This window comes from Haemaphysalis longicornis, unplaced genomic scaffold (assembly GCF_048455015.1).
Source record: "Haemaphysalis longicornis isolate Haplotype H1 unplaced genomic scaffold, Haemaphysalis longicornis Haplotype H1 scaffold_6, whole genome shotgun sequence".
Lineage (NCBI taxonomy): Eukaryota > Metazoa > Arthropoda > Arachnida > Ixodida > Ixodidae > Haemaphysalis > Haemaphysalis longicornis.
In genome coordinates, this window is record NW_027526407.1 from 11,961,826 (window position 1) to 11,983,046 (window position 21,221).

Sequence of the window (21,221 nt, forward strand, 5' to 3'; positions counted from 1 at the left end):
TTAAGCTAGATTTGAGGAGGGACCGTAACAGGCTAGTACGAAAGAAGCCGATTAATGAGCTAACAGTAAGGCATCAAGTAGAAGAATTCAGGACCGCGCTGCCGAACCGATACTCAGCTCTTACCGAGGAAGCCGAGCTTACGACACAGGAAGCCCGCGACAACCTTACACGCATTATCACGGAGTGTGCAGTAGAAGTCGGGGGCACGATGGCTAGACAGGATACTGGTAAACTTTCCCAGGAGACGAAAGATCTAATTAGGAAACGGCAAACCATGACAATCTCCACCCCAGCTGACAGAATAGAACTAACGGAGCTTTCTAAGTTAACCAATAAGTGTAAGACAGCTGATATACAGAAGTATAATATGGAGAGGATCGAATACGCTGTAAAGAACGGAGGTAGCCTGAAAGCAGTAAAGAGGCGTCTTGGCATGGGGGAAAATCAGATGTATGCACTTAAAGACAAGCAAGGCAATGTCATCACAAATAGGAATAACATAGTCAGTGGCCGAGGAGTTCTATAGGGATCTGTACAGTAGCCGGGACATCCAGGATAATGCCGAACGAGAAAGGAGTTTTTCTTTTATTTTATTTTATTTCAAAAAAACCCTAAAGGCCCTCTGGGGAGGGTATTACATAGGGTAGGGGGGTTACAAAGGTGTCACATAAACTAGAACAAGAACAAAATAAACACAAGAACTAAAAAATGGTACAAATCATTAACATTGCTAGAGTGAAAACAAATACAAAAATTAGGTAGAATAATAAGAACAGCTATTGGTACCGGAACTAGAACAAACTACACCGATTATAACCACATGGTATATTACAACATGTCATCTGACAAGGCAAGAACTGAATGAAATGACGCATGAAATGATACATATTATACATTGATATTTTTGCTCAAAGCATTAGTAAATTTCGTGGTATTAGGTTCAGTAACAATGTTTGATGGTAGATTATTCCAGTCTATTGTGGTACGAGGAGCAAATGATTCGGCAAAAGCAACGGTATGACATATGATGCGTTTGATTTTGCATGAGTGATCTCGACGCGGAAAAATTGCGGCGGGTTCACACATAAATTCGTTATGAAGGCATGCATGGTAGTACAGTTTATGAAATAAAGTTAAGCGAGATATGTTGCGACGATGCGATAAGGTTACAAGTTCAGCACGATTTTTTAATTCGGTTACGCTGGTATAGGGTGAGTAATCAGAAAAGATGAAGCGGACAGCACGGTTTTGTAAAGCTTCTAAGTCATTTATTAGATATGCCTGATGAGGGTCCCAAATGGCTGACGCGTATTCTAGTTTAGGGCGTATTAGTGTAATATATGCTAACTTTCGTAAACGGGCGGGTGCATGTCTGAGGTTACGTTTAAGGAAACCAAGCAAACGGTTAGCAGACGCGAGGATATGGTTAATGTGATTATTCCATGTCAAGAGACTGGTTAGATGTACACCAAGGTATTTATAGCTGGAAGTTCTGTCCACGAGGCTGTCGTTTAATATGTAGGATGCTGAATTTTGGGAGGCGTGATTAGTAAAGGACACTAGTTTTGTTTTAGCAAGGTTTAGAGGCATTAGCCAGGTTGAGCACCATGTGTTTATAGCATTAAGGTCAGATTGTAGAATATCGTGGTCATGGTTAGATTGAATTTTACGGTATAATACGCAGTCATCCGCAAATAACCTTATGTTAGATTTAACGCAGTCTGGTAGATCATTAATATAAACTAGAAAAAGCAAGGGCCCGAGTACACTTCCCTGAGGAACACCAGATGTTACGGGGACTAGAGAGGAGTTGTGATTGTTAACTGATGTAAATTGCATCCTGTTAGAAAGAAAGTCTTTTATCCATGTTATAACAGCAGAGTCGATGTTCAGTAGTGTAAGCTTGTGAAAAAGTCGATGGTGAGTAACACGATCAAATGCTTTTGAAAAGTCTAGGAAAATTGCGTCGACTATAATTCCAGCGTCTACGGATGAATGTATTTCGTGAATGAAGCCAGCTAGTTGGGTGTCACATGAATAGCCTTTACGGAAACCGTGCTGATGCCGAAAAATAAGGTTATGTTTTTCGAGGTAGTTAATGATCTGGGAGTGAATAATATGCTCCATGAGTTTGCATATGGTACTGGTTAGTGAAATAGGGCGATAGTTTAGGGGTGAGGTACGATCACCAGATTTGAAAAACGGAACCTTCGCCACCTTCCAGTCATGGGGTATAACGCTGGTGGTTAGAGACTGTTGGAATAGAGCGGATAATATTGGGAATATGCTTTGTGCTATATTTTTTAGAATAGTTTTATTTAAACCAGTGTTGTCAGTCGAAGAAGAAGTCTTGAGATTAGTCAGAAGAGAAAATATGCCAGCATCGGTTATGGTTATTTCAGGCATAAATGTATTAGTGCTACTGCGTATGGTTGCCTGTGGGAGGGAAGATTCGACTGTAAATACCAAGGAAAATGTTTTGTTCAGTAGTTCCGAACAGTCACTGCCAGTTATTATTACGCCGTTCTGATCAGTAAAGACGATGTCGGGATTATGCTTGGGATTGATGACACGCCAGAAACGCCGAGGAATATTTGTTAGCATGGATGATAAATCACGTTGAAAAAACTGTAAGCGCGTGGTTTTGAGCAATTTTTGATATTCTCTATCACATTCCTTATACCGTTGCCAGGAAACAGCTAATTTACTTTTGTCAGCTTGTCTGAATAATCTTTTCTTCTTGTTGTTTAGGCGGCGAAGTTTCTGTGAAAACCAAGGGGCAGTATTATCGGATTTAATAGAGATGACCGGGATGTGCTTATCTATCAGATTAGTGAGGGCGTTTTTCAGTAGTAACCAGTTTTCTTCGACGGGCCGCGACAAGTTATCTGTTAGAAAGTCAATGGCAAAAAGTGATAGTTCGTGGTTAATACGATCGAAATTGGCTTTCTTGTAACATCGAATGAGCTTGCTAAATGTTTGCCGCTTGATAAGAGGAGGAACTATGCGACCGGTTAGCACGTCATGATCGGATAAACCATTAAGATGTGTTATATCAGAGCATATGTCTGCGTTGTTAGTCAGTACCAAGTCAAGAATATTCGAACAAGGGGTTGAACGCCGTGTTGGGCTTGTAACTAATTGGGTGAGGTTGAAATCAAGACAACATTGTAGAAACGCATTAGACTCGGATGGTGTGCTAGAAGTTAATTGATTAGACCACGCTATGTCAGGGAAGTTGAAATCCCCAAAAATTATTATGTTTGACTGCGGAAACCGACGAGCAAGTTCGGCAAGAATACGATGGAATTCTGCAGTGAAACCGTGTGAACAATCTGGAGGGCGATAAAAAACGCTAACAATTATACTACTGGATTTGAATTTTAAAGAAATTACTACACATTCCAGAAAAGTACTGATAATCACTGGCACAACCAAGTACTGTCTGCTTACCGCAAGAAGGACATCGCTACCCCGGCAATTTTGCCGATCACAACGAAAAATGTTAAAGTCTGTTTCACACATGAATATGCTATTGCTAGGAACAGAATCATTTAACCAAGTTTCAGTTAAAGCTATAATGGTTGCAGATGTTGAGTCTATTAATGAAGATAATGTGACATTTTTACTAGTAACACTCCTAATGTTAGTGTATAAAAAGTGACAACTATCATCGGTACTAATATTGCTATTTGATGTTGCTCGTGGCAGCTTAGCTGAGGATGAAGGGCTTACATCACGTCAGTTTGCAGAAACCACAGGGGAAACAAGTTTTGCACAATTGAGTTCGGTATCCCATATGTAAACATCCTTGTTAATTTTTAGCTTATTAAAGACAAGGTTGACGCGGTCTTTTTCATTCTTTATGGTCTTTGAGAACTGCCATAATTTTCTTCTCTTTTCACGAACTGCCTCAGAGTAATCTCGCGAAATCCCAAATTCTGTATCTTTCAACTTGTGGCCATTGCTTAATATTGTGTCAATTTCTTTTTCATTGAAAAACTTCACAATTATGGGTCGAGTGCGATCGCTCGAAAATCGACCAAGGCGATGAGCACGTGCAATTGATGCTGCTGTTACTTCCAGCTGGTCTTCGCAGAATTTTTTTACTATTTCCTCGGACGTTTCCCACCCTTCTGATTCGCCCGTGTCTTGAATACCATAAAAAAGAAGATTAGAACGCCTGGAGCGGTTTTCCAAATCGTCTATCTTGTCATGCATTAAAGCAATGTCACGCTGGCTGCTGCTGGAAGGGTGAGTCGAAGCTCCTGATGCACACTTTGATTCTAAGTATTTGATTTGAGAGGAGAGGAGATAGATAGAGGAGAGGAGATAGAGAGGAGATAGAAAGTCTTTGAGAGGAGATAGAAATCCCACCAGTAACGACCGAAGAAGTAAGGAAGGCTTTGAAAGAAATGAAAGGGGGCAAAGCACCTGGTGAGGATCAGATAACACACACCTCTTGAAGGATGGAGGAGAAATTGTACTTGAAAAACTGGCAAGCCTGTATACGCAATGCCTAATTACTGCAAGCATACCGGAATCTTGGAAGAACGTGAACATCATTCTAATCCATAAGAAAGGGGACATGAAGGACCTGAAAAATTACAGGCCGATCAGCTTACTGTCAGTCGTCTACAAGGTACTTACCAAGGTAATCGCTAACAGAATTTCTGCAACCTTAGATTTCAGTCAACCTAAAGAACAAGCAGGGTTCCGTAAAGGTTATTCAACAATAGACCATATTCACACGATCAATCAGGTGATAGAGAAGTGCGCTGAGTATTCTGAACCCCTATATATAGCCTTCATAGATTATAAGAAAGCATTCGACTCGGTCGAAACCCTAGCAGTTATTCAGGCATTACGGAACCAGGGAGTAGATGAGCATTATGTAAAAATACTAGAGAATATCTACAATGGGTCCACAGCTACCATCATCCTCCATAAGGAGGGCAGTAAAATACCTATAACGAAGGGCGTCAGACAAGGAGACACAATCTCTCCAATGTTATTCACAGCATGTTTTCATGAAGTATTCAGAACGTTGGATTAGGAACAGGTGGGAGTAAGGGTTAACGGAGAATACCTCAGTAACCTCAGATTTGCTGATGACGTTGCCTTGCTAAGTAACTCGGGGGACGAATTGCAAAGCACGCTTTCCACACTAGACGAACGGAGTAGAACCGTGGGCCTGAAAATTGATATGCAGAAAACTAAAGTAATGATCAATAACCTCGAGACAGCACAACAGTTTAGGATAGGGGGCGAAGTAGTGGAAGTGGTAAAATAATATATCTACTTAGGCCAAGTTGTGAAACCGGATCCCAACGATGAGGAAGAGATAATTAGAAGGATCAGAATGGGGTGGAGTGCATACGGCAGACATTCTCAGATAATGAGTAGCAGCCTACCATTCTTGTCCCTGAATAAGAAAGTGTATAACAGCTGTGTCTTACCGGTACTCACATACGGGGCAGCAACTTGGAGGCTCACTAAGAGGGTTCAACTTAAATTGAGAACGACTCAGAGGGAAATGGAGCGGAAAATGATAGGTGTAACATTAAGGGACAGGAAGAGAGCGGAGTGGGTCAGGGAACAAACGCGTGTTAAGGACATACTGGTGGAAATTAAGAAGAAATGGACGTAGGCAGGGCATGTAATGCGCAGGAAAGATAACCGTTGGTCATTAAAGGAGCCATGAAGAGAAAACACAAGTTTGGTTCAATCAAAAGATTGCCTCGTTAGAATCACACTGACACCACTTTTAACGTAAACTCCGCTCAAATAAGCTACATAATTAGGAAAAAAGGAAATGGCCATGCGACCCACCAGCTCATTTCCCGCAACAGAACCTATGATGTCATTCGAGCCAACTCTGCGATTGGCGGAGGCCGGCACAAGCAGACGCAAATTAGGTAGAGCTTACAAACTAGCCGAACGAGCGATTTGCGCTTAAATTTACGGCACATTCTTTACAAAGCAATAAGAATGATGGGACAAACAGTGGAAGTTACGAAAGCACATGTAAACATAGAAGTACTGATGCGTACTGCTGTTCGTACTGCGCACAGCATGCTGGGTTTAGCTGCACAGAACTACAGGGCTTGGGGTTGTCTCAGACGACACTGGCCGACTGACGCAAGCAACGATGTCTTACGTGACCACATTTGTCGAGCGAGCACTGTTTCAGGGACCCAATATTTTCTCCCAGAACAAAAACAAGCAGGTTTAAATACGGGCAAAAACAAACCAAACGCTTGCCACGGTATGGTGGCGCCATCTAGGTTCGGGTAACGTAAAGAAACACGGGAACAAACCAACACCGCTGTACAGGGGGGAGACAACCTTTCAACGGTCACGTGCCGCCTCAATTGGGCCAACGGGCTCAACGCGTTGTTCTTTTTGTTTCCCACGAGACCTAGCAACGCAAAACAGACAATATGATTCAAACTTCTTCAGTAAACCGCGTTGCGGCGATAATTTTAGCGCGGTTTTGACACAATGACTTGCTTCGGCGGCGAGCGAGAGACCCAAAATGGCGGCGCCAGCGTATACGTGTCTCTGCCCTGTACGGCGGATGCGTGAATGAAGGTATTCTATGCTGCAGAGCGGTTGGTTCCTGTGATGTCATTGCAGACCCCAAAAACAAACGATTTAGCGGGAAAATCAAAATTTTAACCTAAATTGTTTAATTTCTCAGTGAATAAAGCATCGTTTGTATCCGGAGAAGCGGTGGGAGCACTATAAAACACGAAATATTTCGAATAAAACCAGCTTGCATTTTCTCTTCATGGCTCCTTTAAGGGTAACAGAGTGGATCCCTAGAGAAGGCAAGTGTAGCAGGGGGGGGGGCAGAAAGTTAGATGGGCGGATGAAATCAAGAAGTTTGCAGGGACAAATTGGTCACAGTTGGCACAGGACCGGAGTAATTGGAGCATAATGGGAGAGGCCTTTGCCCTGCAATGGGCGTAGATAGGCTGGTGGTGATGATGATGATGATTGCTGTAGCTTGGCCCTAGAGCATGTGGTCAACGATGCATCTTGCAAATGGCCTGGTTACCACCAGCCAACAAAAAAGTCAAGCTTGTTGTTTCTGATGGTGTAGGTGACGCATGTGTTGTACGAGGCGAGGACATCACTTTGGTCACCTTTTACATCAGTCTGGCGTCAATGCAACATAAAATTAAAAGCTCCCTCATCCTGTGTTTGATTCAGTATGCACTATGGATTGGGATTTCTGGTTGTGACTACAGCTACACAATAGTTTTAACTAGAGAATAACGTTGACCTTGTAAAACCAGCAAAGCGGTTGTTATTAGCGTTTATGGAAGATGTCTATGGCAAATGCCTGCCTCCTAGCTTCCACCTTTCTTATGGATCACTCCCCATGTCAAGAACTGGCCATGCGGTTGACAGTGTGTTTGCCATAAAGACTGATATGCTGAACGTTTCTTGGTACTCGTCCCCGGTATTGCTTTGATATGCGCCAATTCCCCCGCTATGTGTGAGATCCGTCAGTTGTTTTTTAAGTGTGGTTTGTGTTCGAAACTTTTTTTTACCTTCTACAAAAGTGGTTCTAACTCTTTCATGTGCTTAAGATCCGGCCAGTGAAATGCAGACAAGGGAGGGCGGAGGCAGCTGCAACCGCGTGTGAAATTGTTGATGGGATTTGTATGCCTTTAGCAGAGTGTGCTGGTTCTGCGTTAAATGTTTGCACTTTAAAAAGGTGAGTGCAAATCTTCCTCTTGATTGTGGATGATAATGAGTTCATTCTTTTCTGGTAACTCCCTCTGAAGTAGATTGCAGTCGGCCGATTGGCAAAATTGCAACTCGGGGGCAATTATTTGTTTTCATTAAAAAGACAACCATTGTAGCTGTGTAATAGCTCTCCGACTTCAGTGATAGTTGCCAACATCTTAGATTGTGAGCTGCTGTAGAGCTTAGAGTTCTATGTACCGTACTTCTAGGTTAATAGTCGCGCCGTAATGGAAGTCGCGCCCCTATGTACATCCAGCCATGGCCAGTCATAATGTAGAATGTTGTTTCAAAGACTGTTGGATGGATGCTGCACCGTGTGGGAAATTGTGAAATTATTTTTGTATGGTTGTACCTCCTCTCAAAGGCCGTGCAACACCTGCCAGACAATGCCAGGTGGCCAACTCCAAGGATGTGGCCAGGGATGGCTGAGGGAGGTTGCAGTGCCAAGGTGAGGCTTTTCATGTAGCCATTTTTTTCCAGTTGGAAGACATATGTGCTTGTTATCTTCTAGGATTTTGCTTACGTTTTACAATAGCAAAGATGAGGGCCCACTAGGCAAAAGGCCCCCGCACGGGGCACCTTGAGTATTCATGGTGACGGTACTGGCGATACCGCGGACCCCGAGCCCCCAAACATAAGCTGGATCCAACCGTGGCGATGTGTTTATAGGTGGAGGGTTAGAAACCACGAACGGTGGCCGTCGGAGCCCAGGTCAAGCTCCGGCGGATGGGCTCCCTGTCTGTTTACCAGGCAGGGAGCTCCGGGACCTCTCAGGCTATCAGGGTAAGGTTTGAGAAGAAAGAACCCCCGTCCCCTGCTTCTATACTATGATGTATGGCATTCTCTAAACCCCCCCCCAAACGTGATCGGTCCCTGAAAAGGGGCCGCACCGAAGTATCTTTTCCATCCCTTCCAACAATCCACAGTCCGAAACCTGACAACTATCCTCGATTCTTGGTTATCGAGGCAGTTGACAAAACAAACCCTGTTTCTTCAATGTCCGTATTCCTGATCACTAAGTTCCTGGAAGGCATCCTCGGAAAATCGTTCGATGCTAAGAAACTCCGTACCGGAGAAGTCCTTGTCAATGTCAAGACGCAGCAACAAGCCACTAACCTCCTGTCGCAAACCTGCATGGCAGATCTGGCCATCCGAGTCACTCCCCATCGTAGCCTCAACAGCTCTCAGGGTGTGATCTCGGAGACCGATTTGTTGAATGAGACCGAAGCTGATCTGTTGGAAGGACTGAAAGATCAGGGTGTAACTGCAGTGAGGCGTATCACCATCAGACGAGACAATAAGGAAATCCCCACAAAGCATATAATCCTGACATTCAACAAATCAAAACTTCCTGAGCACATCAATGCTGGCTTCATTAGGTGTGGTGTACGCCCGTACATACCTAACCCGCGCCGCTGCTACAAGTGCCAGCGATTCGGGCACGCTACAACTTCTTGTCGCGGCAAAACGACCTGCGCGAAATGCGCCGCACATGACCACCCTACTGAAAACTGTGACTCTACTACCTTCACCTGTGCAAACTGTCAGGGGCCGCACGCAGCATGGTCCCGCAGCTGTGAAAAGTTTCAATTAGAAAAGAAAATCATTAACATCAAGGTCACTGAAAACATCACCTTCCCAGAGGCGCGGAAGAGGTTCGCCTCTTTCCCTCTGGGGAGGTACGCCGACGCAGCTCGCCGGGGGGCGGAGCGGCGCCTGGTTTCTGCGGGGACCCAGTACCGCGAGTCGGACTTGGTCCCACCCCCGCCCCCCCCCCTGGGTTGCCTCAGGCAGCCCAACCCGCCTCCGCACCGCTCGCTGAGTCAGCAGCGGCTGTGGTGGCATCCACGTCCAGTGGGGATGCTGCTGCACCCACCGTTTCCCCCTCTCCACCGGCCCGAAGCACGCGCGTGGGCCCAAACGAGATGGAGGCGGAGGCAATCGCAGCGACCCCCTCCCACGCCTCACTGCCTGTGCCATCTGGGGTGCTCCCCACGCCTTCGGCACTGGCAGCGCAGGCAAAGAACACCCGAAAGGGTACCATGTCAAGGGGGCCCAGTCCGCTGGGCACCCCCTTGCCTTCAGATGACGACATGGACGTCGAGCCCTTCCGGCTTCCATCGCAGCGGAAGGAACGGGCTGCGACGTCCAGGTCAGTAGACAAGGTCAGAAAACCCCTTCCAAGAGTGCAAGCCCCGAAAGACCCTACATAAATAGTCACACTCCAGTAGCTCTGAACACATAATAATGGGAAGAGAAAATATTGTTCAATGGAACTGCAGAGGCCTTCTGAATAATCTTGACGACATTTATGAGATTCTGCATGCCAATCAGCCAAGTATAATGTGTGTCCAGGAAACACATCTGAATTCCAAACACACAAATTTCTTGAATAGTTACCTGGTATACAGGAAAGACAGGGATGGCTGCACACACTCTTCTGGGGGTGTGGCCATAATCACCCGGAAATCTTTAGCATGCCACCCTGTCACTTTAAACACTATCCTTGAGGCTGTAGCAATACGCTTAATAATATTTAATAGGTTGATAACGGTATGCTCCATATACATTCCTCCTGATGTTACACTTTTGAGCTCTGACTTCGAAGCGCTGGTTGACCAGCTGCCTGAACCATACATTCTAACAGGCGACCTTAATGCTCACAATTCTCTTTGGGGCTCTTCTCGAACGGATGCCCGAGGTCGCCTGATAGAGAGGTTTCTTACATCCTCTGGAGCATGCCTTTTCAACAATAAGCAGCCTACATATCATAACATAGCACACAACACATACTCATGTCTTGACTTGGCTATTGGCTCCGCAGTTCTCTTTCCTCTTCTCGAGTGGGGTGTGGGACCTGACCCATATGGCAGTGACCATTTCCCCACTTCATTAACGTATATAGGTAAAGGCCCGAGCAGTCCATCTTCCCATAATAGGTTCAATGAAGCACGAGCTAACTGGAACACATTTACAGAGACATCCAAACTACACCACACATCCATAGGACACCTACACGTTGAAGAAGCCACTCAACTCCTCACGGCGCACATCCTCGACGCCGCCGAAAAGTCCATTTCCCACGCCTCTGGTGCCCCGCGCAACCAGCGGAGGCCGTGGTGGAATGAGGACTGCAGGCGGGCGCGAGAGGCCCAGAACAAGGCGTGGGGTGTCCTTCGTCGGTACCCCACGTCGGGTAACCTCGTTTTGTTCAAACGGGCCAAGGCGTTAGGAAAACGTGTGCGCCGTGAGGCGAAACGAGAGAGTTGGCACACCTTCTTGACATCCATTAATTCATACACGGACACACACAAAGTCTGGACACGTATACGCAAGCTCAAAGGACAAAAGACACACAGCCTGCCCCTGGTTAGCACAACAGGGGACACACTTGAAGACCAGGCTAACACGCTTGCACAACACTTCGAACACGTGTCCAGTTCAGCACACTACACGAACACTTTCATGAAACACAAAACATCTGCAGAAAAAAAGCCCTTACACGACAAAGACAGATCAAAAACTTCTTACAACTCTGAATTCACTCTCTATGAGTTGAGGGCTGCCCTGAGCTCGTGCAAACCTTCAGCTCCAGGCGCAGATAAGATTACATACAACATGATGCAGCACCTACACCCAGACACTCTTGAAACACTCTTACACCTATACAATAAAATATGGCTTTCGGGGCACATTCCACGCTCTTGGAGGGAGGCCATAGTAGTGGCTTTCCTAAAGGAAGGGAAGGACCCTTCCTCTCCCGCCAGTTATCGTCCCATTGCCCTGACAAGCTGCCTGTGTAAGCTCTTCGAGAAGATGATAAACAGGAGACTTGTGTACTTCTTAGAGTACAATGGCCTTCTCGAGAGCTGCCAGGCGGGCTTTAGGGCGGGGCGATCTACCAACGATCAACTCGTTGCATTAGAGTCTTATATCAAAGATGCTTTCCTCCACAAGCAGTACTGTATGACAGTCTTCTTTGATCTTGAAAAGGCGTACGATACTGCGTGGCGGTACGGCATCCTTAGCGACTTGAAGTCCTTTGGCATGTCGGGTAACATGATAAACACGCTTTCCAGTTACATGTCCGAAAGGACGTTTCGCGTGCTACTTGGAACTGCACTCTCTAGGGTGCATGTGCAGGAAAATGGAGTGCCACAAGGTGGAGTTTTAAGTTGCACCCTTTTTATTGTGAAAATGAATTCCCTGAGGAAGGCATTGCCACCGTCGATTTCCTGCTCAATTTATGTAGACGACGTACAATTATCCTTTAAGTCTTGTAACCTGTCTGTCTGCGAGCGCCAAGTCCAGCTTGGTGTTAACAAGCTAGCTGGTTGGGCAGACAGGAACGGTTTTAAATTTAATCCCGGGAAGTGCACTTGTGTCTTGTTTTCCAAGAGGCGTGGCATCCGGCCGGATCCAGACATTCAACTCCACGGTGTCTCGATTCCTGTCAAAAAGGAACACAAGTTTTTAGGTATAATCTTTGACGAAAAGCTCACATTCATCCCACACATAAAACAACTAAAACATAAATGTTTAAAAACAATGAATATCCTGAAGGTTCTCTCGCACATCTCTTTTGGTGCTGACAAACAGCTTCTGTTGCGTGTTTTTGCCAGCCTGATAGGCTCACGATTGGACTATGGCAGCGTTGTCTATGGGTCAGCCACTAAAACATCCCTCAGAATGCTGGACCCTGTGCTTCATCTAGGGCTCCGCTTGTCCTGTGGTGCCTTTCGGACTAGTCCAGTCGAAAGCCTGTATGTAGAGTGCAATAAATGGAACCTGCAACGTCAGCGAGCATACACAGACCTTCTTTATGCTTTTAAAATTTCATCCATGCCTCACCATCCTTTTAAATCAGTTTTTCATGATACCTCCATGACTGAACTCCTTTTAAATCGACCATCTTTCTCTGCGCCCTTCTCTTACAGAGTTAGAGAGGAAGCGTCAGAGCTTGCTGTCTCCTTTTTAGATACCATCCAAAGTTCTGTAACAGATCTCATAGCACCATGGCATCTCCGCCCTGTCTCATGCGACACATCATTCACACATGTAGATAAAAACCGAGCTCCCACATGTGCAATTCTGCAGCATTTCTTGTATTTGCAGCAGAAGTATGAGTGCTCTGAATTTTATACGGATGCCTCTAAGACTTCCACCTCTGTGTCCTGCGCGGCGCATGGGCCCGGCCTTAGTGTCACCAAAACTCTGAATAGTCATACTAGTATATTTACGGCAGAGGCTTACGGTGTACTTCTTGTTGTCAATCATATCCTTCAATGTCACATACCAAGATCCATTATATATACAGACTCACTCAGTGTCGTGCGGGCGTTGTCGGCAACAAAGTCTTCAAGAAATCACGTTGTAAACCTAATAGTCAAGGGTATTATGTCTGTGTATGTCCACAAATTTGAACTAGTTCTTTGCTGGGTCCCTGGCCACTGTGGTATAGCCGGGAACGAAGCAGCGGACCGAATGGCTGCTGCTGCTACACTCAGGAATACAGTAGACATAACCACATTACCCTACACCGACGTGAAACCACACATCAGACAACAACTTCGCAAAACATGGCAAACACACTGGAGTGAACAGACAGACAACAAGTTACACGTAATAAAACCACAGTTGGGACAATACACCACCGACACACGCAATAGATACACTGAAGTCGCCTTGGCCAGATTACGGATAGGGCATACTCATGCAACACACTCGCACCTTCTCACTGGGTCTCGAAGACCTCTGTGCAGTAGGTGCGGAGAGGCCCTATCCGTGATGCACATCCTCATACAATGTAAGGCACTCGACACTACACGCCGCAAACACTTCCCTCAACTACACACACGACATATTCCACCACACCCGTCACACTTCTTAGGAGACGAAGCCCTGTTTCCAGTCAAACGCGTTTTCGAGTTTCTCACCGACGTAAAATTTTTACATCTCATTTCTTATCATGCATGTTGACAACCTGGCCCTTTACACCAGTCATCTTCATTACGTTGTGTTTTACTTTGTTTATTTTTACTAAAGTGTTCTTTTACTTCCATGTCACTTTCATGTAATCACTTTTGTTTGGCGCTCTTTGCCCTTAGTCGGCCTTGCGCCATTAAACTCTAAACATCATCATCATCATAGGCAAAAGGCTGAGCCCAAGGAAGTGGGGTTGATTCTCCACCACAGCAGCCACTTTTCTGATGAATGTGAAAAGCGAAAATGGCCGTGTGTTTGAGATTTCAGTGCTCGTTAGAGATCCCTAGGTGGTCAAAATGTGGAGCCCTCCTGTATGGCGTGCCTCATTGCCTGTGCAGGGCCTCCACTGTTAGCACAGGAGAAGACAGGCAGCAAGGTGCGGTGTCATGACTGACAGGAACGGGGTTCTCTGCTTTAATAACACGAATATGTACACGATGATGGTGATGGGGATTCAACACAGCACATACCCGATGGAGGGGATTCAACATCCTCCCGCCGCCACAATATGCATCTGCCACAAACATTTACAGGCATAAAGCGCGCAGTGAGGACAACTTTGCTGTTAATCCAGAACTTTTCTGCTGGAACTGCGTCTCGATCATGTTCAATCCTTGGAGGCTGTTGTAAGCTGTTTTGGAACGATTATATAGCCCAACGAATCCTGTGGTTCATCGAAACGCCTGAGTTGAAGCTCGGGCTCCTCGCCGCGGCTCGCGCTGATGCACCACTCTTGATGTGCGCATTGTGTACTTTTTAAAGGCAAGCATGCGAGTGACATTGCTTGCGGAGGGACTTCCGGCGCTGCTGTTTTGCTTGACGGTTTGTTGCTTCTGCTGCTGCTTCTTGCGAATCGAGCCACACGGTGACAAAACGAGGTCGATTGGTTTTTCGACGGCATCTTGAGGCATGTTCATCGTTGTTGACAGCTTCATCGTCGTTTTATTAAACAGCCCCAGTAAAAAGTCGGTGGTCGTGCCTTGCCACAGCTTTTACTCCCAACCGCGAGAAAATCGTTGTGCCTGTTGATGATGCTGTTCAACAGGCACGTTAAACCTCATAGATCAATCACCACTAGGGGAAAGCCCGTATGTGCACAATTATGCTTGTTTATACACAGCCACACGTCGACGATTGCGCGGCCCTCAATACCTCGACATCACAACTGTCAATGCACTTGGTAGGGTTTGGCATGATTCAACAATTCCAGCATCAGGCAGTAGGACATGTCTATGGTTTTTAGACTGCTAAATGGGGAACAATGTACATGTCAGCAATATTGATATCGCCTCTTTTTGTTGATAGCGGATGTTGCTGCTGTGTGGTCGCAACAAGCGCAGCGATGGCTGGGTGCAACTCCTCATCGTGCTGTTTCGCAGAACTCCATGTTGTGGTTGGTGCTTTTTTCTGCGAGTTCTTTGGTGAGAACATGTTGCTTTCTAAAATTATGCAGTGTTGGTGTCTTCCCAGAGCAGTAGACACTTGCTCACGTGCATCCAAGCAGTGTTGTACGGAACGGTGTTACAAGGAACGGCGTTCCTGGAACTAGTTCCTTTTTGGAGGAACGGAGGAACGCCGCCGTTCCATTAAGGGTCGCTGGAACTGTAATGGTAACTCGTTAGGCTTTGGAAGGAACGGCAGGAACAGCGTTCCTGCCGTTACATCGCTAGGATTTGGCTGTTTTTGATGCTAAGGCTCGAGTATAAAAATCCACAAGTCACTACTGTGTTTCTCTTCCTATAAGCTGGTCAATTTTCCCGCCCTTCAGTCGTAAGTGCTTCCTTGAAGGTCAAAGGCAGAAGGATAACCACGCAGCAGGCCGCAGCTTGTACTTGCTTTCATGCTGGTTGAACTTACACGGCGTTCGACGGGTGAATAGCGTAGCTGCGAGAATGCTTTTCACCTTTCATCGTTTGCCTGGGGAGGCCAGTACACGCGTCTGGCCGATAGAATTGGTCCCTGGCGGGGAAAGATTGTTTAATACGGGATCCAGAGGTTTCGGTGTCGGACATTTAGATGCAGGCCGTTCCGGTGCGGACATTTCGGTGCACGGAAATTTCGGTGCACGGCGTCTTGGACCAGGCCTTTTGAGTCACTGGATGTCCCAGGCATTCTTTGAACATTTTAGCTTTAATATTGTAATTTCGTGAATTGATATGGTTTTACGTTCGAGACTTGTGCTTGCGCCACCGTGCGTGGAAACAAATGCTAAACCCTGGCGGAGCATTGCGACGTAAAACCCAATTTCTGTAGTAGATAGTAAAATTGACGTTGTTAATTTGCATCCGTTCAACCTATTTTTTTATTTTAACATTCATGTGAACAACCCTACTACTTTAAGTGTTACCAAAGCACTTTGCTTTCACTTCACTGAATGGTGCAAGACACTGCTGCTTGTAGTCCATCCTCCTTCCCCCGCCCCCCACAGCAAAACATCCGCGAAAAAAAAAAACAGAAAAACAAGGTAGATTAAGCGCGCGTGCATTCAGTTTTAATTATTTTCTCAATCAATCTCGTATTCGTTGCATTCGGTGTCGGTTCTACTTAAAACTAACCAACCAACAATCGCACTTACGGTGGCGTTACTTAGGGGAGGGGAAAGCTTAGCCCTGCCGGCTACCAGCCCCCTTGGTAGAGAGCGGGGGGTGTCACTTGTGGTTCATGATTGTGTAAACTGGACTTCGAAAACTTGAAGACGACTGTTGCCGCCCTCGTCCCACCAGCCTATTCAATTTTTTTCTCCTTATAATGGAAGAAAGCAATGTATACCTGGGGTGTCCATGATATGCGCGACTTAAGGTCTCTTCGATTTGGCTTGCACTGGCTGCACTAGTTCCGAAAAGTGCCGCAGCGGTGCCGGCCGGTGTCGCGCGCGTGCAGCGCCGGTTCAGGAAGTGCAGGTGCAGCCACGACACTAGCGCGCACCGGATACAACCAAAACGAGGACACAAGTGTAGGCCTGCAGCAGCAGCCGGGAGACGCGAACGTGAGCTTTGTGCATCGCGAGCATGGATCGGCTGTCAGACATGACACTTTTCGAAGCTGCCGCGCAGCTCGCGCAGCTGCGCTACTCCGCCAGCGACGGCAGGGAGTATAGTGATCCGTGCAGTGACTCTGACGACGAGTTCGCCACCGTGTGCATTTCCGTGGCGTGCGCGTTGGTACGCGAAGACGCCAATCGTGCGTCTGGCTACGAGCGTGTTGTCAGCAGATACAACGAACAAGAATTCAAGAGGCTGTTCAGGCTGTCGAGGGAGACGTTTGATTGCCTGAGCTCAAGGTTCAGCGCTTCGGCCTACTATCCGAGCGCAGTGCAAGGCCGGCAACAAATATCAGCTCAGAGTACGTGCCTCATTGCGCTTGTGTACATACATCGGCTCGCAAGTGTCGATGTACGCGATCGGAGACAAGTTCAACGTGACGGAGTCGTCGGTGCATGCCTGTGTCACAGGGGTCATTCACTTCCTGCACTCAATTAGCGCTGAAGCCATCGGCTGGCCAAGTAGCGTGGAGGAAGTGACGCGCATCAAGGCCGGGTTTCTAGCCAAGAGCGGTGGAAAGGGCCTTCGAAATGCCATTGGCTGCATCGACGGGTCGCACATCGAAATACCGACGCCAAGTGAATCGGCCAAGTCGTATTTCAACCGCAAGAAGTGGCCTTTTATCATCTTGCAAGGCATCTGCGACGATAGAAACAAGTTCCGAAACGTTTTCATCGGGTTCCCGGGCTCGGCGCACGACGCCCGCGTCCTGAGAGAGCCCCTTCTTCGAACGCGCAGCCGTCGAGTGCGGGGAAAGCTACATTCTTGGGGACAGCGCGTACCCCTTGATGCCGTGGCTCATGACCCCATTCAGGGACAACGGGTGCACATTTCCCACGTGGAAAAGTAACTTTAATAGGCGACATAGCCAGCAGAGTGGCCATTGAGAACGCCTTCAGCCTCCTGAAACAGCGTTTTAGGAGGCTGTACTTTGTAGACGCCAGAACTGTTGAGCAGTCCTGCTGCATTGTAATGGCTGCGTGCGTTCTGCACAACTTCTGCAACGACGACAGACTTGCTGCAGGAGCTGACGTCATTGCACCGTTCGACTTCGACTGCAACCAACGAGGCTACGCTCAGGCTTTGAGAGATTGCATTGCTAAAGAGCAGTGCTAATTGTGGACACCCTTGCCCTGCCAACGCAAAGTCGACATGAAAGTGCCTTGTGTTACCACATATCCGACATCACGGAAACTGCTATGTTGTTGAACTGCATCCACTGTGAAAGGCTGGGAACTATCTGAAAAAGGGTGGTGTTCACATCATGTGCAAACCATGTGCATAGAGAACATTCGCATGAAAACAGAGTTGGCACTGCTAGAAGAAACATTTGCATGAAATTAAAAAGTGTGCAGTCCTGACACGCCGTCTTTATTGTTTGTTTCACTTGTCCTTTGTCGCAAGCAGATCTATGAGGCGGTCGAATCTCTGCATTCACTCCTCGTGGCGCTTTGCCTTCGCCTCTTGCCACTGCTGGCGGGCTTTATGGCCTTTTCCCTGGCCTCCTCTTGCTTCGCTTTGGCCTCCCCCATCTTTTGGAGCGTCTCCAAAAGGGGACCAAGCTGCGACCTGCTATGTCGCACTCTCTTCGGTACAGGGCCCCCCTTGTTGTGCACCGACAAGTCCTCAGGAGGTCCATCTCCTCCACCCTCAAGGTCCTTCGGCTGCAGTGCTGGCCCTGGTGAAGTTGTGGATAAACGTCACGCCAACAGACAGCACTTTGCTTACACAATGCAATTTTCACTTACCCTGGGTGGGTTCCCTCCTGGTAGGATTGCCTTCCCAGGCTCCAAAAGGATCCTTGGGTTTATGCTATGTTCCTTCTCTAGAACTGCGGCAAGCTCCCTGTAAGAACATTTCAATGGTTAAACAGGTTCATGGTGTCTCGAGGTGACTCGGGGTAAGGGATGCCAGAACTGTTGAATAGTTCAATAAATAATTCCAACTTACTCCTCGTGTGCGCAACTTGTGGGGGCACGGCCAGTGGAAGTGTTGAAGTGTTATTTTTATTTTTGGCTTATATGATCGGTACAAACTCTTCCATTTATTTTCCACTTGGGTGGCCGTCATATTGCATAGGAACTCTTTGTTAATGAGCTCGGTTATTTTAATCCAGAGCTGTTTTTTTGTCCTAAACACAAAAGAAAAGCACAGCTGAAGTAATGTATGGGTAAAGTAAAGTAACACTTGACTGACACGAGTCGCATTAGGGGTGCACAACGTTTTATCTATAACTTAGTAAACATGCGCTGCTATTAAGTGCCGTTCTATCAGGATATTTGTATTTCAGCTGTCACATATTTGAAGCAGGAGGAAAAGATGTGTGAACGTTAGCATTCTGTGAATAATTTTAAATTGCTTGGAACTAGAAATTCTAGCGACAATGCCAGCGCCCCTGTACAGTTCATTAGCAGCTACTGCGTTCAGAGATTAGCGCGGGGAGAAATTATGGCATCCTGAATGTAATTCTGCACACAAAGGATAACATACCAGAGTGTTCTGGTCTTTCCCACCAAGTCCTTGAGCGCGGTGTACTGGGCGATGTAGAACTTCATTTTCCGGGCGCTCCACAGTTCCCCCTCATTTTCAGCCAGTGCGGCTGCACCGGCTGCACCATCATCGCCGTCACTGCAGGCGGAAGTCGGCAGTAGCGCCGGAGGGGGCAAATTCTCATCGCCGGCTGCCGTGAACCGCAACGTTACGTGCTGCCCGCCTGCAAAAGTACACACCAGCATGTATAAAGTCGGCACAGCCTTTGAGAAATCACAAACTGCGACCCAAAGCAACGCGACGAGGCCGACATGGCTACGACCAAAAATAAAACCGCTCTTGAACGCTACACGTGTGCATCGCCGGCATGCAACAACGCTTACCGGACGCCTCGTACAGGTAGCAGCCGCTGTCGCCCTGCATGGGTGACCCGTCCGGGCTGTGAAGGAGGTACACGTCCTTCTCCACGCCGTCAAACGACGCGCAGCGTCGTCTGCTACGCGTTGGGCGGCCCGTACGCCATGCTGCACTATTCCGGCACCTCCTTTTCGGCGAGTGCACGGCGACCGAGAACTAGTGCCGAGGTGGGCCTGCACTGTACTTGCACCTTGGCAAAACGAGGAAGGAAGTGCAGAGGGCGCGCGCGGCACTGGCAAAACGAGGACGACGGTGCTGCACCCCTTGAACTGGTGCAGCTAGTGCAGCCAAATCGAAGAGACCTTTAATGGGCGTCTGAAAGCGACGAATGGGCGATTGCTGGAGTGGAGGCGGCGTTGGTATGACGGCGACGCGCGGGCGGGTGTTGCCAGCAAGCTTGTTCTTCGAGGGGGGAGACAGGGCCCAACGAAGGTGGCCATTGTGTTTTCAGCGGCTTTTATGGTGGCTTTGTTTCACATTATAAAGGTTTCGTGAGCTCCTGGTGAATGTAAAGCTTTTTCCTGTATCACTGCGGTGAGGCTTCGGAGACCGTGAACTCTGCCACGCCTGTTGAATTTTCAGGGAAAACCGAAAATATCACTGAAGAAGAATTCTGGTTGAGATTCAAGCGTACAAGTGTGGGAGGGGGGGGGGGAAAGTGGGGGGGCAGGGGCCGCTAGGACAACGAATTAAAATGTGGTGAATGTAGGCATGTAAACATAAAACGAAGATTCGTTTTCCCGAACAGGATGGGTGAAATGTGTATGCACAACCCGTACGGGCTTAATCAACATTTAGGACATTAGAAGCTGCGGCTGTTTTCAAAAAGGCCTGTTCTTCCTCCACGACAATATCCTAGACCAGTATTCGCAAATTCATTTTAGCAAGGCAGCCCAGCCTATGTAATACCCTTCATAAGGTTTTCTGCATTCTGGGGGGCTAGCTAATGTTTGTTACGTTTTGGATATTGAGAATGTGCATGTATATGTATTTGAGGGTGTGTACTTTAAAAAACAATACAAAAAAGGCGTCGGACCATCGTAAACACTGGTTAATTGTCTTAGCCAAAAAAGAGCAAATATAAATTAACAATCTGTCGTTAATGAAAAAAAAAGTGTGCTAAAGAACTCATTAGGCTGCATAACAGGTGTCCTCAAGAATAGGTATTAAACAAAAATATGTAAATGTAGAATTTCCGAAAAGACCTGGCAAAGATCAAGCATGGCATCAATCAAAAAATAAATTCACTGCTCCAGATTGTTGTCCATAACCCTGGTTAAGCAGAAATAAAAATATAACGGCTGTCGCAATTTGGTCGCCGAAAAGTTTGCGCACCGAAACGCCCGTACACGGATATGTCCGTACACTGAAATTTCCGCACCGAAACATCCTCATCCTACACCGAAATGTCCTAGAGTCCTCTGGAGTTGGTCCAGTGCTCCCTGAAAAAATTCGCCTAGGACTTTTCTCTTGATTATTTTTATCTCCAGATAATCTGCTGCCGGCGGTGTTAATATTCGTATAAT

General features: G+C 47.0%; 1 protein-coding gene and 1 long non-coding RNA gene across 8 annotated transcripts in view; one reads left to right on the forward strand and one right to left on the reverse strand.

Moving 5' to 3' along the window:
* LOC144142238 (uncharacterized) overlaps window positions 1-21,221 on the forward strand; it is a 43,942-nt gene that overhangs the window by 3,752 nt on the left and 18,969 nt on the right. For 5 of the 6 annotated variants that reach the window (XR_013316913.1, XR_013316910.1, XR_013316911.1 and 2 more), the window contains one exon: window positions 8,127-8,210. This is a non-coding gene — a long non-coding RNA (uncharacterized LOC144142238). Of the gene's footprint in view, window positions 1-8,126; window positions 8,211-15,052; window positions 15,165-21,221 lie in introns of those variants that run through there. The other variant, XR_013316914.1, reaches the window with a different exon arrangement.
* LOC144142237 (uncharacterized) lies at window positions 17,880-19,876 on the reverse strand. Of its 2 annotated transcripts, none has more exons than XM_077673600.1 (4): window positions 19,662-19,876; window positions 19,279-19,501; window positions 18,537-18,633; window positions 17,880-18,466 (listed from the first exon to the last, which is right to left on the reverse strand). In XM_077673600.1, exons 1-4 carry the CDS (start codon window positions 19,699-19,701, stop codon window positions 18,272-18,274), a joined length of 555 nt encoding a protein of 184 aa, XP_077529726.1. In that variant the 5' UTR covers window positions 19,702-19,876; the 3' UTR covers window positions 17,880-18,271. The 2 variants fall into 2 exon arrangements, with proteins under 2 accessions (XP_077529726.1, XP_077529727.1); XM_077673601.1 differs by adding an exon at window positions 18,739-18,919 and having other exon boundaries at window positions 18,349-18,633.

Excerpts from the sequence above, each read along its gene's own strand:
- LOC144142237 (XM_077673600.1), bottom strand. The coding sequence starts at position 19,701 with ATGCAGGGCGACAGCGGCTGCTACCTGTACGAGGCGTCCG. Across the intron at positions 19,502-19,661 it reads CTACCTGTACGAGGCGTCCG|GCGGGCAGCACGTAACGTTG; the intron begins GTAAGCGTTGTT and ends GTACTTTTGCAG. Across the intron at positions 18,634-19,278 it reads GGAAAGACCAGAACACTCTG|GGAGCTTGCCGCAGTTCTAG; the intron begins GTATGTTATCCT and ends ATGTTCTTACAG.